This window comes from Erinaceus europaeus, chromosome 10, assembly GCF_950295315.1.
Source record: "Erinaceus europaeus chromosome 10, mEriEur2.1, whole genome shotgun sequence".
NCBI classification, from domain to species: domain Eukaryota; kingdom Metazoa; phylum Chordata; class Mammalia; order Eulipotyphla; family Erinaceidae; genus Erinaceus; species Erinaceus europaeus.
Window position 1 is genome coordinate 15,011,021 of NC_080171.1, and position 15,669 is coordinate 15,026,689.

Below are 15,669 nucleotides of genomic sequence, written 5' to 3' on the forward strand. Positions count from 1 at the left end.
CATCAATTTAGCAACAGACTGTAATTCAAAAGTCCCAAGGCCAGGCAGCATGTTCGGGCTGCAGCAGAAGAAAAGAGGACAGCATAAGATAAGGTCAGGAATTTAAGAAGACCAGGTTCTGAAGACCTTCTATGTTATGGGAAGGGTTCGGGCATTTGGACATTTACTACAAAGCATAATCGGGGTTTCATGGTGGGATCTGAGCATAGGAGAGGCATAACCAGACTTGCCTTTTTTCTTTCTTTCTTTCTTTCTTTCTTTCTTTCTTTCTTTCTTTCTTTCTTTTTTTTCCAGAAGTTGACCTCTGCTTTATTAAATATTCTTTTAAAAAATATTTATTTATTTATTCCCTTTTGTTGCACTTGTTGTTTTATTGTTGTAGTTATTGTTGTTGTTGTTGACATTATCACTGTTGGATAGGACAGAGAGAAATGGAGAGAGGAGGGAAAGGCAGAGAGAGGGAAAAAAAGACAGACACCTGCAGACCTGCTTCACCACCTGTGAAGCTACTCCCCTGTAGGTGGGGAGCAAGGGGATCGAACCAGGATCATTACCCGGTCCTTGCACTTTGCGCCACAGGCTCTTAACCCACCTTTTTTTTTTATTTGCCACCAGGGCTGTTACTGGGTGCCAACACTACAAATACACTGTGGCCACTTTTCCCTTTTTTTTTTCTTTCTATTTTACTGGATAGGGCAGAAAGAAATTATGAGAGGAGGGGGGAGATAAGAAGACATACAGGTAAAGCTTCACTGCCTGTGATGTGTCTGCCCTGCAGGTGGGGAGCAGGGGCTCAAACCCAGGACCTTGTGCGTAGTAATATGTGCGCTTAACTGAGTGTGTCAGCCATCACACGCTCTTTCCCCTGACCCTGCCTAAGATTTGCCTTCTTTATTATTATTATTATTTTTTTATATTTATTTTCCCTTTTGTTGCCCTTGTTATTTTTTTATTGTTGTTATTTATGTCGTTGTTAGACAGGACAAAGAGAAATGGAGAGGAAAGAAGACAGAGAGGGGGAGAGAAAGATAAGACACCTGCAGACCTTCACCGCCTGTGAAGCGACTCCCCTGCAGATGGGGACCTGGGGACTTGAACCAGATCCTTCAGCCAGTCCTTGCGCTTTGCGCCATGTGTGCTTAACCCGCTGCGCTACCGCCCGACTCCCAAGACTTGCCTTCTAATGGGCTCACTGGCTACAGTGTTAAAGCAGGAATCAGAAATGGGTAAGAGGTGCCTACAGAGGCCAGAAACGAGGCTCGCCTGGGATGATACTAGTTTATAGGCCAGGTTTCAGTCCCAGCACCTGAGGAGAGGAAGCTCCAATTCTGTGTGCCTTTCCCTCTCTGTCTCTGTCCCTCTGTCCCTGACAAAGGTCCGCCAAAGCTGCAAAATCATGTACAAGACCCTGGTGACTCCAAAGTAAATGACATACTGCAGTGATGCAGACAAAAGATGGAGTGTGGAGGCAGGCAAAAGGGATGATAAGTGTTAAGACTCTGCACACTTGGGAGTTGGGCGGTAGCATAGCAGGTTAAGCACACGTGGTGCAAAGGCAAGGACCGGCATAAGGATCTCAGCTCAAGCCCCCGGCTCCCTCCCCACCTGCAGGGGGGACACTTCACAGGTGGTGAAGCAGGTCTGCAGGTGTCTTTCTCTCCCCCCGTATCTTCCCCTCCCCTCTCCATTTCTGTCTGTCCTATCCAACAACGACGACATCAATAATTACAACAATAAAACAACAAGGGTGGGAGTCGGGTGGCAGCGCAGCAGGTTAGGCACAGGTGGAGCAAAGCACAAGGACTGAGGTAAGGATCCCGGTTTGAGCCCCGGCTCCCTGCCTGCAGGGAGGTCGCTTCACAAACGGTGAAGCAGGTCTGCAGGTGTTTATTTTTCTCTCCCCCCTCTGTCTTCCCCTCCTCTCTCGATTTCTCTCTGTCCTATCCAACAATAACTACATCAATAATAACTACAACAATAAAACAAGGGCAACAAAAGGAAATACATAAAAATATATTTTAAAAAGACAAAAAAAAACAACAAGGGCAACAAAAGGGAATAAATATTTAAAAAAAAAAAAAGACTTTGCACACTCCTCACTGGTGGTCTGGGCAGAATCTAAATGAAAGGGGTCCAGGATACATGAGGATATTTACTACAAATGTCCTCTTTCAAATCTTTGACAAGTATTAATGATTCCTTAACCTAGTCTTCTAACTCAGACTCCTCCCATGAACTTCACATCTGTTTATGCAAGGTGTCTAATGCCAAGTCAACCATTTTCTCTCTCTCTCCCTACCCCCAAATACCTCCTTCTTTTCCCTCCAGAATCTGAGTGACCCAAAGTCAAGAAACCCAGGGGTCTTGCAGAGCACACCTTCAAAAATGACTCGGTGTTCTTCCACAATTCCAGTATTCTTCGTTCAACAAATGGAGAGTAAATGTCTTCTGTGTACCAGGTTGCTTTAGCTGTCATTTTTCTGAAACCTCAACAGTATTTTAACTGTTTTGAATAAAGAGAGACCAGAGCACCACTCCGTAATTTTTAAAAGTTTTATTAGTGATTTACAAAATTATAAGATAAAAGGGGTATAATTCCACAACATTTCCCCACCACCAGATTTCTGTATCTCTAATCCCTCCAGTGGAAGCTCCAGCAGTTCTCCCAAGGTTGCAGATATGGGTTGACTATTATTTCTACAACTCTCTGTCTATATTTGTATCTATTTGCCCATTTTTTCCCATGGCCCCATCTTCTCTTCCTTTCCAAGTCATACCTGCACCTATTATTGCTTCTGAATATCCCTCCCTTTTTCCTCTTCTCTCTCCAGGCCTGATGGACTTGGAGTGCATCAGAAGATGCTGGTCATCTTCCCCTAACATGTCTACCCCTTGTGGGAGTACGAACCAAAATTATTTTAGGATGCAGAAATATGACTTCTGTAATTGCTTCTCCGCTGGACATGGGCATCGGCAGGTGGATCCATGCCCCCTGCCTGCTTCTATCTTTCCCTAGTGAGGCAGGGCCCTGGAGAGGTGAGGTTCTAGGACACTTTGGTAAGGCTGCCTGCCCAGGGAAGTCAGGATGGAATCATGGTAGCATCTGCAACTTGGTAGCTGAAAGGCAATAAGATATAAAGCAGGACAAAATGATTAATGAACAGGAAACAAAAAGTAGGAATACAGCAAATGAGAATAGGGATCTTAGGGTGAAAAGGAGCTAAGGAGTCTATTTGAGGTATGATCCTAGGGTCCTATGGCTTTTGTTGTTTTTGCTTGAGTTTGATAACTAACATGGGGCTAGACAAAATATCTGACGAGATGGTGTCAGAGTTGAGAATAGGGCTAGAAAGTTGGATTAGGGCAGAGAGTAACTCCCAATCTTGAAGAAAATCTATGAATAAAATGAACTGTTTATCCCACCCACCTGACCCAGGGCCCATATATGTTTTTATACTTAGCACAGGAGTCTGTGTGACCTCTGAGTCCCTGTCAGTCTGAGCTCACAGTTCATGGTCACAGCTGGGAACGTTCTAGGCTGCAGTCCTTTCAGGACCAGTCTTCCTCCCATGACAGAGTAGAGGGGCGTATGCTGGCATTCCTGATGGCACAGTGATGTCTGCTCTACCATTCTATGTGGTGCCTTACATACATGGCAAGGCATGAGCTTTACCACTGAGCCTTTTTCTTTTTTTTTTTTTTTGCCTCCAGGGTTATCACTAGGGCTTAGTGCCTGCACTACACATCCACTGCTTCTGGAAGCTATTTTTTCACTTTTGTTGCCCTTGTTGTTGTTGTTATTGTTATTGCTGTTGTTGTTGGATAGGACAGAAAGAAATTGAGAAAGGAGGGAAAGACAGAAAGGGGGAGAGAAAGACAGACACCTGCAGACCTGCTTCACCACTTGTGAAGCGACCCCCCTGCAGGCGGGGAGCCGGGGGCTCAAACCAGGATTCTTGTGCCAGGCCTTGCGCCTCACACCATGTGTGTTTAACCCACTGCGCTACTGCCCAACCCCCCCCCCCATTTTTCTACCTTTACCCACCTTTTTATACCCCCAGAAACTTAAAGCTTGGGCCAGGTGGTGGCATGCCTGGTTGAACACACTTCTATGATTTATATTCTTCCCTCTGCCTGCAACTCCCAAGCCTACACTTCCCATCTCCAAATGCCCCTCCTTCAAGGCACTTCCTAGATATCCCTTCTGGATGAATCTTTCTCTTACCGAGCTCTCTCAGATCTAAACTCTTTTCCCCACACTCTTCTGTGCCTGGTTCTTTCCAGAGTCCTCATGCCTTGTACATTTTTAGTGAGAGAGGAGCTACTACTGTATCATCTCTGCATCCCTGAGCTATGCCACATAGCAAGAAGCCAGTATTAATATTCAATGGGCTTGTGATCTTGAAAGTGGTGTGTGGATAAAGTGTTGGGCTCTCAAGCAGGAGAAGCAACACATGCACTAGAGTCAATCCCCAGCAGCAGCACATGCACTAGAGTGATGTCGGGTTCTTTCTCTCTCTTCTCCTATCTTTCTCATGAATAAATAAATAAAATCTTTAAAAAAAAAAAAAAGAGTTGGACTCACAATCATGAGGTCTTTAGTTTGATCTCCGGCAGCACATATACCAGAGGGCTATCTGGTTCTCTCTCCTTCCTATCCCTCTCATTAATCCCTCTCACTATATATATATATATGGAGAGAGAGAGAGAGAGAGAGGAAAGGGGGAGAGATTAATGGGCTAAACTAGAAGAGACAAGTCTGTAGGGTAGGTAGCATCATTTCCCCAGGTCTCTGCCAAGGTATACCTGACTCCTGAGTGCTAGAAGGAGGTCACAGAAGAGCCCCCATAGGCCTTTGGGGAGCTCATGGCCCAAAGTGAGAAGTAGAGACAGGAAAGAACAGAAACAAGGCCATCTCCAACCCTTGCAATCAGAAAACTGGAGGCAAAGGAGGGCACAGAAATTTAAAAACGAAACAAACAAACAAAAAAATAATAAGCATGATTTTGAGTTATTGATACTATGAGACTAGGTTATCAATCTGTGTGTCTTGACTCGGTATTGTCCTTTCATTGGTCCAAGTTTTCTCTCTGCCAAATTGGAGGAGGTGGGGAGGGTAGTCTAGGTGGTTGACCTGCAAAGGATCTGTCCAGATCTAAAGTTTCATGGTGTTTTAGTCCTTTTCCTATAAATCCCTCTCTTCTCAAACCATTTCACACACTGCTTACTCAGCACCACCTTTAGGAAACTACTGTTTCCTTTCTGATTGTTTCTGACTCTGAGTCTTAATAAGGTATATTACTCTACTTGTTCCCAAAGGAAAACATTTTTTTTTTTGGTCAGCTTAAAGTAAATACCACTTTAGGCCAGTTACCCCATTGGTAAACTGGGAATAACAGCAGATTGCAGGGATGGTAGAATGGGGTTAATTATATATGGAGTGTGTAAGGGTTGAGCAGATACACAAGTGATCTAGAAGTTCACAGCATAATACTATAGCATTATAATAATTTTGGCTTGCAGATTATACCCCAGCTGAGGTATCACATGGAAAGAGTGGGCCTGACCAGGCCGTGGCTGGCTAAAAGTGAAATGGAAAAAAAAAAAATAAGTTGTGAAATATAACTTCTCTTCCTAAACTTCTGGAAAAGCCAGAGATAACTCTCCCATGTGTAACCCACATTCAGGGAACATGTTTCTAGATTCAGTCTGGGGAGAATTTTTGGGTCCCCAGCAACTTGGTTTGCTGCCAGGATCTGGTCTCTCAGCCTTGCTGAGCACAGAGCAGAGATAGAAAGAAAGGCAGGAAGTCAGAAAGGATTTGTGGTTGCTGGAAAGGCGAGTAGATCTCAGGCAATGTTGTGCTGTGCCATTGTGGCATCCCTACAGTAGCAGATTTGGAAAACTGATTCAAGAAGATGACAGTCCTGTAAGACCAAAGAAGCAAAGAACAAAAGGGTGAATCCTGAAAGGACAATTTGCTGTCAATCCCATTGCATCACTGATTTGGCTGAGTGGGCAGAACACAGGCTTTGGAGAAAGATGGGGAACTGGAGTCCCACCTCTGCCACACAACCCCCGCCCCCACCCCCCAATTGGGGCAGAAGCCACAGCTCTCAGGCCCTCCCTGTTCAAGGGTCTCAGACTGAGAGTTTGACCTCCACCTCCAACGTGGCCAGGGCTATGTCCTTGCCAAAACTGCCACTGGTCTTGCTACCTGCGATAATCGGTTTTCCCTATAGGATACAGGGGGGGAAAAAAATTAGACTGGCTCAAAGTCCACTCAGACTGTGCAGACAGCAAGCAGAGATGTTCAATGATTTGGGCTAAAGCCCTAGTAAATCAGCTTTCTTACGAAACATCTCAGACCTTAGTCCCCACACTTCAGTGTCAGTCATATTCTGGTGCATGTCCAGCTAGATTCAGAGCACCAGACAGCTCTTCCCTCTCCATGGGGAGCATGCAGTAACCCCCCCCCCCCGGAAAAAGCAAAACAAAGCAAGCTGTGCATCTCCCACGACCTCAGTTTTCTCATTTTTCGGTTAATAACCAGAGGGTAATAAGTTGCAAAGAACAGACTGGTGAAAATTGTTATGGCAGGAGGCCACCGGGGAGCTGACATGAGTTTCTCAGGGCCTCGGCTTCTCCAGATATATAATGAAGGCCCTGACACTTCCTACAACCTTAGACATTCAACGCTCCCACTGTTCGCTGGGTTCCCCAGGTTGTCTGCGGATCAGTTCAAGCTTTGGCTGTCTGGGAGGTGGAAAGGTAAGCAAATACCGGGACCTCCCACCGTCCATCCTGGCCACATCTGGATTGCTAATACGCTCATTAACATAAACATTCCTCCCTGAGACTGGCAGACTGGGGGGTGAGCCCTTCAAGAAAGGCCCATCCGTCCGTATGGGGTCTCGGCCCTGCATTTCCTACGTGTGCAACACTCAGGAAAACAGAAAGCTCCCGTATTCATTCCCCCCCCCGCCCCCCGCCTCCAACAGTGGGGATTCCGAAGGTGCCCACCGCGTGGGTCCCTGGAGATGGAGACCTATGTGGCCTGGGCGCGCAGCAAGGCTCCGGCTGGACGCCCCTCGCCCCAGGCGGTGGCAGGTCGGGCCCGGAGGTGGGGCGGGGAGCGCCGCGGGCCCCCGGGGACCGGCGCCGAGGCAGCTGCAGGAGGCGGCGAGTGCGGTAGGCGAGGCGCTGGGGGCGCGGGCCGGGGGCTGGCGGCTGGCAGCGCGGCTCGCGGGGGTGCGCGGGGCGGGGCCCGAGGGCGGGCTGGGGGCGGGGCGCGCGCGGGCCGGGGCGAGGGGGCGGGGCCGCGGCGCGGGGCGGGGCGGGCTCTGGCGGCCGGGGTGTCACACACGCGGCGGCTCGGGAGGCGGCGGCAGCGGCGGCGGCAGCCGCCGGGACGGGCACGGGCGCGCGGGCTGCCTCCCTCCGTCGCTCGCTCGCTCGCTCTCTCTCGCCTCGCTCGCTCGCCAGCTCTCTCGCCCGCCTGCCCCCCGGCTGCGAGGCCGGGCTCACCCAGCGCGCTCGGGAAGAAAGAAGCGCCGCGGAGGACGCGGAGAACTTCCCGCAGCAGCCGCGGCTCCGACGAGCGGGGCAGGGAGCGCGCCCTCAGGGGAGGGGCCGCCCGGGTCTCGCGCTCCCCAGGGGCCCGCGGGCCGGGATCCCATGAGACGCGCCCGCAAGGGGCGCGAGAGCCGGAGCCCGGGCGGCGAGCGGCGGGGGCGGAGGCGGAGGGCGGCGCTGCAGCCGCGGGAGCCCGGGAGCGGCCGGCAGGAGGCGGCGCTGAGAACTTGAACTTGGCGCCGGGAGCGGGCGCCCCGGACGCCCCCCGCCGGGGCCGGGGCGCCGAGGGACCTGGGCGGCAGCGCTGTCCCCCGAATGGCCGCGGCGGCGGCCCGGGCTCCCGCGCCGCGGCCCTAGGCGGCCTCTCGCCATGGCCAAGTGGCTGAACAAGTACTTCAGCTTGGGCAACAGCAAGACCAAGAGCCCCCCGCAGCCGCCGCGGCCCGACTACCGCGAGCAGCGGCGCCGGGGCGAGCGGCCCTCGCAGCCCCCGCAGGCGGTGCCGCAGGCCCCCGCGGCCGCCTCGGCGTCCTGCGGCCCGGCCGCCGCTTCTTGCTTCTCGGCCTCGTCGGGGTCGCTGCCCGACGACAGCGGCAGCACGAGCGACCTCATCCGCGCCTACCGCGCGCAGAAGGAGCGCGACTTCGAGGACCCCTACAACGGGCCCGGCTCGTCGCTGCGCAAGCTGCGCGCCATGTGCCGCCTGGACTACTGCGGCGGCGGCGGCGGGGAGGCGGCCGGGGGGCAGCGCGCCTTCTCCGCCTCGTCCGCGTCGGGCGCCGCCGGCTGCTGCTGCGCGTCTTCGGGCGCGGGCGCCGCCGCGTCCTCGTCTTCGTCCTCGGGCTCCCCGCACCTGTACCGCAGCAGCAGCGAGCGGCGGCCCGCCACGCCGGCCGAGGTGCGCTACATCTCGCCCAAGCACCGCCTCATCAAGGTGGAGAGCGCGGCGGGCAGCGTCGGGGACCTGCCGGGGGGCGCCTGCTCGGGCGGCCGCACCTGGAGCCCGACGACCTGCGGGGGCAAGAAGCTGCTCAACAAGTGCGCCTCGACGGCCGCGGAGGAGAGCGGGGCTGGCAAGAAGGACAAGGTAAGGGGGCGCGCCCCCACCCCTCCCCGGGCCTAGGCCGGGGCTCCGGAAAGTGCGCACGCACGGTGCGCGCGCACGGAGAGCCTGCGGCGCCGCTTCGGTGCGGATCTCGACTTGGTGCGGGGTCCCGGGTCTGTCCTCTGCCCCCACGCCCACGTCGACAAACGCCCTAAGTCCCCCGACATCGGTGTCTTTCTCTGCTGCTTCCCAGACGTGCCCCCACTCCTGCTTGGACTCTCAGCCAGGTGCTCACTTGGGAAGTAGCCCGACCAGAGCACCCGGCCCCGCCGGCCCGCGGAGAGGCCCGGGTAGTCCTTCCGGCCCCCAGGAGCCAGAGCAGAGCCAGACCTGTCAAGGGCTTAAAGGAGCCTTGACGTTTCTGCACCCCACACACACTCTCCCCTGCCCCCCCCCCAGCACCGCCCCCATTCTAGAGATGGGAAGCTGAGGTCCAGAGCTGGGAAGGAACTGGCCTGATTTTTTTTTTTTTTTTTTTTTTAACACAGCCTGCCTGGTGGTAGATCCGACCGGCTGTTTCGAAACGTGTCTGTGTAAATCCCTCCTGGCCCGCCACACCCTCCCCGCGCCAGGTTGCCACACCAGGGCGGCCTTTTGTACTGGAGCTGCCCAGGGAAGCCTCCGCGCTGCGTGGGCTTTTCCGGTTGGAGCTCACCGCCTGTCCGAACGCCTGGGGTGGTGATGGTGGTGGTTGTGTGTGTGTGTGCGCGGGAGGGGGCGCCCATCTGGCTGGTCTGGAAGGCCACCGGCTTCAGTCCCCATCATTCTTCCTGACGCTACACCCACCCTGTACTGACCAGGGACGAGGGGACCTGCTTTATGACCCCACCCACCCCCAATGTATCAGGTCATCTCCACTCCCTTTTTGAAACATGTCACTTCATAACAGTCCGAATGAGCCCTCTGCTTCCCCCCCCCCCCAACCTCTTTGCAACCCTCCCTTCCCCCTGTAGAATAATGCTTGTTTCTATTTTGGGTGGAAGTGTTTTGATTACATCAGAGGCCCCGTGCCCTGCATGGGCGATCCAGATGTTGCCCCTCTGCCTCTTCCCACCATTTCCCAGAGGTAAACTTTTTGCTCAGACTACACTGGGGCAGGTGGAAGAACAGTTCGAGTTCCTTTGGGGACTGCATGTCCAAAATAGAGAGAGACAGACTTCTGCTTGCTAACCGGTGTTTGAAAAGGGATCTTATTTTATCTTCTGGCAAGGAGGAATAAAGGGATGCCCCTCCTTTCATTTTTCTGCTGAGCATTCTCTCCCCCAGGCTCCTGAGTATCCCCTCCCCACTGGCTCTGCATTGGAGGGTGCCATCCTCCAGCTCATTGGGGCCAGTTTGTAGACACAGCTCAGAAGCATAGACTCTGGGCTTCCTAGGCACCCAGGATACCACACGTAGGTGACACAGAGCTGAGAAACTGTGTTTGCGATAGATAGGTAGGTAGATAGATCTGAGAGGGCCCCTGCTCCTGCTGTCTGACCCCAGCTTGGTCAGCTGCTGACCTGGGAGAACCTGCACTTCCTGGTTACAGAAGGTATGAGGAAGGCCTACCACCGTGAGGCTCCCGGAAGATTCACAGCCAGTCAGCATAGTTAGACTGCCTCCGGGTTCCGCATGGTCACCTCCTCAGGTGGGCAGGTGGCCTCTCTTCTACTGTTCCTGTTCTGCCTGCTTTACTAAACTCTTCTTCACAGCATTCAAAACTTCAGTAAACATTCCTTCCTAGTTACAATTAAGACTGTTGCAACTCATGCGGAACAATACATTTTAGAGCTAGAATGTCAAGTGTGGTTAAGAGTTGGCTTAATTCTGTATCATCCCCCGCACTCTCCCTGTTAGGTGCTGTGAATGCTGTGTTGAGGCCTTTGTGTTCCAGGAGGTTAAGAGAGGGTGGTCCAGAGGAGGGAGTGGATATGGTAGCTGCAGGAGAGAACCTGGCACTTGAGGGAATAGCAAGTAAAGTCCCTGTGGCCAGAAGTGTGGTTAGAGTCGGACAGGACCAGGAGGGTCAGGAAGGACCTTGTAAGCTAAGCACAGTGAGAAACCGTGAAGGGGGTTTAACTGCTAAATACTGTAAGCAGATGATGCTTTCTGGGGAAAGCTCTCTGGGTTGCATGTCATCTACTAGGTTATGACTCTGAGCCCTTTGATCTTTGAGACAGAGGGGCTGCAGTTTCCAGATGTTCTTTCTAAAGGGGAGACGGACCAGGTAGAGTCACCGTGTGCTGTGTCCAGGCAGGTGGTGCGGTGGTAGAGTACAGGACCTGCAGGTTTGAAGGTCCCAGTGTGATCACTAGCACCACATAATGCCAGCCAGGGCTGATGACTTTGGTTCTCTCAATAAATAAATAAATCTTAAATAAATAAATAAATAAATAAAGTCACGTATCAAACCAGCACCAGGAAGGCTGGTTAAAACACAGGTTGCTGGACCCATCTCCCTACAGTGCCTGATGGTACAGTCCTGAAGTGGGATTTGAGAATGTACATTTTGTTCTAAGCCCCTGGTCCCCACCTGCAGGGGGAAAGCTTCATGAGTGGTGAAGCAGGGCTGCAGGTGTCTCTCTCTCTCCCTCTCTATCTACCCCCCTCTTAATTTCTGTCTCTATCCAATAACAAAGAAAGAGAATCTACATTTCTAACATGTTCCCAAGGTGATCTTCTGCTGCTGATTCCGAGAAGATACCCTGGGAATTACTACTGCAGCAGTGGCTTCCCCCGACCCCTCCCTTACGTCTTCTGGTCAGAGCCTTTGGGATGCAGATCCCCTGTGTGGGCCTGTCTGTGAGTCCAGAGCCAGCACTCACCCCTAGTCCTGCTCAGGCAAGCTGGTGCTCACCTCACTTCCAATCAGATGGCCTCTGGGTAGTCAGGCATATTGCAGAGCCAGCCCTGGACTGCTGGACCCCTGGGCCTGCCCTTTCACCTGCGGAGCTAGAAAATGTCACTCTGCCACCAATGTGTCCTGGAGCTCTGCTTCCCCAGAGACACACCCTACTAGGGAAAGAGAGAGGCAGACTGGGAGTATGGACCGACCAGTCAACGCCCGTGTTCAGCGGGGAAGCAATTACAGAAGCCAGACCTTCCACCTTCTGCAACCCTCAATGACCCTGGGTCCATGCTCCCAGAGGGCTAGAGAATGGGAAAGCTATCAGGGGAGGGGGTGGGTTATGGAGATTGGGTGGTGGGAATTGTGTGGAGTTGTACCCCTCCTACCTTATGTTTTTGTTCATTAATCCTTTCTTAAATAAAAAATTTTAAAAAAGAAAAGAAAATGTCACTCTGGCATCCTGCTTGGTGTCACCAGCTGTTAGGAGATAGAGCTCCTAATAGAATGGCCCCAGTGTGGACACACCTGTGGACATATGCCCCAGGGTTGTTCTTTTTTTTTTTTTTTTTTAACATCAGACCTTTTGGTCCACAGAGACTCCTTGCTTTCTGCTCTTCCAGCACCCGCATGCATCCCCCCCCCATTCCAGTGCCTTCCTCAGTTACACACCCTCTTATTCTCCCAGGTGAGTTATGGGGTGCACACATACCTCCTTGTCACATTCCCTCTGCCACACTTTTCTTTTTAGAGCAATGCAAAAGAGGGACTCTGTTGTCAATATATCCAACTCTTTTTTTTTTTTTTTTTTAAGATTTGTTTTATGAGAGAGACAAAGAGATGACCTTGGCATATATGTCACTGGGGACTGAATCTAGGGCCTGACATGTGCAAGTCCTGTTCTCCACCCACTGACCTGCCTCCCCCAGTCATCCAAAGCTGCCAGTTTTGTCTGTCTGTCTGTTTTCTCCCAACACTTATTTTGTACTGGGAGAGCTCCTGATGCAATGGTTAGCTAGGAGGGAGGGAGGAAAGGCTGAGGAAGACTTGTCCGTTTTCTCTGATCTGAGTCTCTGGAGGAGATCACCGCACATGGTCTTCTCCTCCCTTGTTCCCAGTGTTTTTGTCTGAGGGAATTCGGGGAGGTCCTCCTCTGGGAGGCCACTTGAAGCTGCATCTGGAGATGACAGTGGAATCTGAGTGCAGGCCAAGTGGGTGGCTGCGGCAGGCGCACTTATGTGTCGGCATCGTGCGCACACGCCTGTGCACACAGGGACCCGCCTGCCCCAGAGCCCGGTGCGTTCTAGAAATCAGAGCTTCCTTGGCTTTGTGTGGGGAACGAGAGCTGACAGCATGCGATTGGGAGCTGCAGGTAAAGGAGTGGGCTTAGAGTGGGACCAGACCCCAGAGAGGGAGCAGGGTCAGGGAGGGCCTTGTAAGTTAACCGCAGTGAGGACCAGTGGAAGGATTGACCTGCTAAATGCTGAGAGCAGGCCATGGACAGCTGCCCATTTCTGGGAGATGGGGGGGTCACAGTGAGGGGATGATTATGATACAGTCTAGGTGAAAGACTGCGGGGGCCTGAGCGCTGGGGAAGAGAAAATGAAACTCTAGGAGGTGGAAATGGTATTTCTTCAGGTTGTCTTTCTAAAGAGGTAATGATGACAAAAAGAGGCCAGCCGCCTGGTGGTTCTTTTGTGCAGCCAAACAGGTCTCATCTAGTTAATGTTTTCTGCTGAAGTCTTGTTTCTTTTAACATAATTAAGTAAATGTTGTTTCCACCACAACTGAGAAAGGCAAGATGCATCATGACATCAGCTTCCTGAGTGTTTAATACATGCTAATATGCACCAGCAATTTTTATATGTTGTCAGCATCCACACACTTAAATAACATGTTTTCTAAGGAGCAAATAATATCATGTCTGACTTAGGGAGAAAAAAAAAAACACAGCAAACAGCTTCTAAGCAGCCTGCTCAACAGTGAGGATTCAGAGAGGAAAGTAGTAGCCAGCTTAGCAAGAAGGAAGCTTCTCAGTCGGTTAAATACTAGCTTCTCCAGGTCTGATTTGGAAGACAGATAGAGCCAGTGTCTCAGCCTCAGAAATTTCAGGAGAGAAATCTGCCCAAAGGCTGGAGGGACTGAACTCTGTCTAGGAAGTCATAGTGGGCTTTCTGGAGGAGGTGACATTTGAGCTAATGGTGTGGAAGGATAAAGAGGGAATTCCCCCCAGTGGGGAATTGAAGAGGAAGGCTTTCCATCCAGAAGGGATGGTATAGTCATGCCAAGGCCTACAGGGTTCAGAAAGAATGGTTGGAGGCTCAGCAGGGCAGGTCTGTTGGTGGTGATGTTGGGGGAGGGAGGGTTGTGGGGGGAAGTTGGAAAGAAGTTGGAACCACTAAAGGAAGAGTGTCTCCCATGCCTTATTGAGAAGTTGTTACTTGTCTTTGGGACCTTTTCACATAGAATCATCGATGTGAGACTTGACTGAAGCCAGAGTCAAACATGAGTTGTTAGTTATTCCCTTTTGATTAATGACTGCTTCCTCCAATTCATAGAAAGTAATTGACGGAAAAAGTGGGAGTCGAACTTGGTAGCTGGCGTTTGCCTTGGGACACTTACTTCTTTGAAGCTTTATCCTATGAGAGGAGGGTGAGAGAAGTGCCACATATCAAGCCTGGGTCACCCCACCCATACCCTCAGTAGTGTGTGCTCTAGACTTGGTGCTAAGCATTGCGTTGGTCACTTAACTCTCGTAATTACCCCACACAGCATTTAATTCTGTGAGCCAGAGCTGCATAAAAAAACATGCCAAACCCAGGGGTCTGGACACTCCTCTCTCATATGCAGCATTGGCACTCAAAGCTGGGTTCTCTCTCAGATGTGCAAGGAATCTGCTCTGCCAACTGAGCCACTTTCTGGGGGCCTCGGCTTGGTGCTTCAAAGTAAGGGATTAGCAAACTTTTCTTAACGGTCCAGAGAGGAAATATATTTAAATTTACAAAGCTAAACTGTCTCTGTCACAACTATTCAGCATTGCCACTGCAACTTGAAAACAGCCCAAGATATTATAGAAATTAAAGGGTAGAGTTGCATAGCCCAATAAAGTTTTATTTACAAAAGCAAGGGGCTAGTCTGTGGCCTGTAGTTTCCAGCTACTTTTTTACTTTTTTTTTTTTTTTTGTCTCCAGGGTTATATCACTGGGGCTTAGTGCTGGCACTACTCCTGGAGGCCACTTTTTCTTTTCTTTTCTTTTCTTTCTTTCTTTTTTTATTAGATAGGACAGAGAAACTGAGAGAGGAGGGGGAGAGAGAGAAGTAGAAAAACAACTGCAGACCTGCTTCACCGCTTGCAAAGTGATCCCCCCTGCAGGTGGGGAGCCGGGGCTTGAACTGGGATCCCTGCATGGGCCCTTGAGCTTGGTACTATGTGCACTTAACCCTGTGAGCTACCACGCTCTCCCCCCACCCCCTGCCAACTCCTACTTTAAATGATAAGTCTTTATTGTTGTCCCTGAGCCCTCATGCTAACTGAGTAGTTTTTCTGGCCTCAGCTGGGTTCACTCAAGCATCTGTGATCGATGTTGGGTGGCGGACCCTTGCTGGCTCTCCCACATGCTCGGAGGTCAGCTAGCTTAGGATGGTGGCCTTGGCAGTGGCAGTTCAGTTCTGTTCCATGTGGTCACTCCAGTAAACCTTGCCCATATGATGGTGGCAAGGCTCCAAGAAAGAAGTCCCTACAATTTCTTGAGGTTGAAACCATCCCTTCTGTTGGCCAAAGCCAGTCAGTCATAAGGGCAACCAGGAGGCAAGGAGAGAGACAGAGCTACCTCGTCCCACAGCAAAGGGCCTCTGCATTGTCCATCTCCCACTGGTACGATCCAGGCTGTTCTGCCTGAACTGAAGCATAAAGGTTAATGGCTACCAAGTGTGAGAAGCAGGAGACGCCTGTTCAGAGCCTGTGTGCTTGCTGTCAATCTGCCCCACTAGTTTGCATGATTCGAATGGAGGTGGGAAGGCTTTGATATTTGTGAAAATGGGCTTTGTGCATCTCTTCCTCAACCACACTTCTTGTTCCTCTTCTGACGTCCCTCTGTCCTACATTCCAACCCTTTCAGTCCTGGCTTTCAGTGGCCCCCAGAAGAGACCCCTGGAACTGGCT

General features: G+C 51.6%; 2 protein-coding genes across 3 annotated transcripts in view; both read left to right on the forward strand.

The window, feature by feature from the left end:
- The first annotated feature begins 6,906 nt into the window (after positions 1-6,906).
- LOC132540807 (spidroin-1-like) lies at positions 6,907-7,741 on the forward strand. The gene is made up of 2 exons (XM_060198988.1): positions 6,907-7,026; positions 7,196-7,741. Exons 1-2 carry the CDS (start codon positions 6,907-6,909, stop codon positions 7,679-7,681), a joined length of 606 nt encoding a protein of 201 aa, XP_060054971.1. The 3' UTR covers positions 7,682-7,741.
- Positions 7,708-15,669, forward strand: part of SHB (SH2 domain containing adaptor protein B) — a 167,028-nt gene continuing 159,066 nt past the window's right edge. Inside the window, exon 1 of one of the 2 annotated variants that reach the window (XM_007524116.3) lies at positions 7,708-8,662. In XM_007524116.3, coding sequence (XP_007524178.2) covers positions 7,946-8,662 — 717 coding nt within the window. In that variant the 5' untranslated portion in view covers positions 7,708-7,945. The remainder of the gene's footprint in view (positions 8,663-15,669) is intronic. The other variant, XM_060199157.1, reaches the window with a different exon arrangement.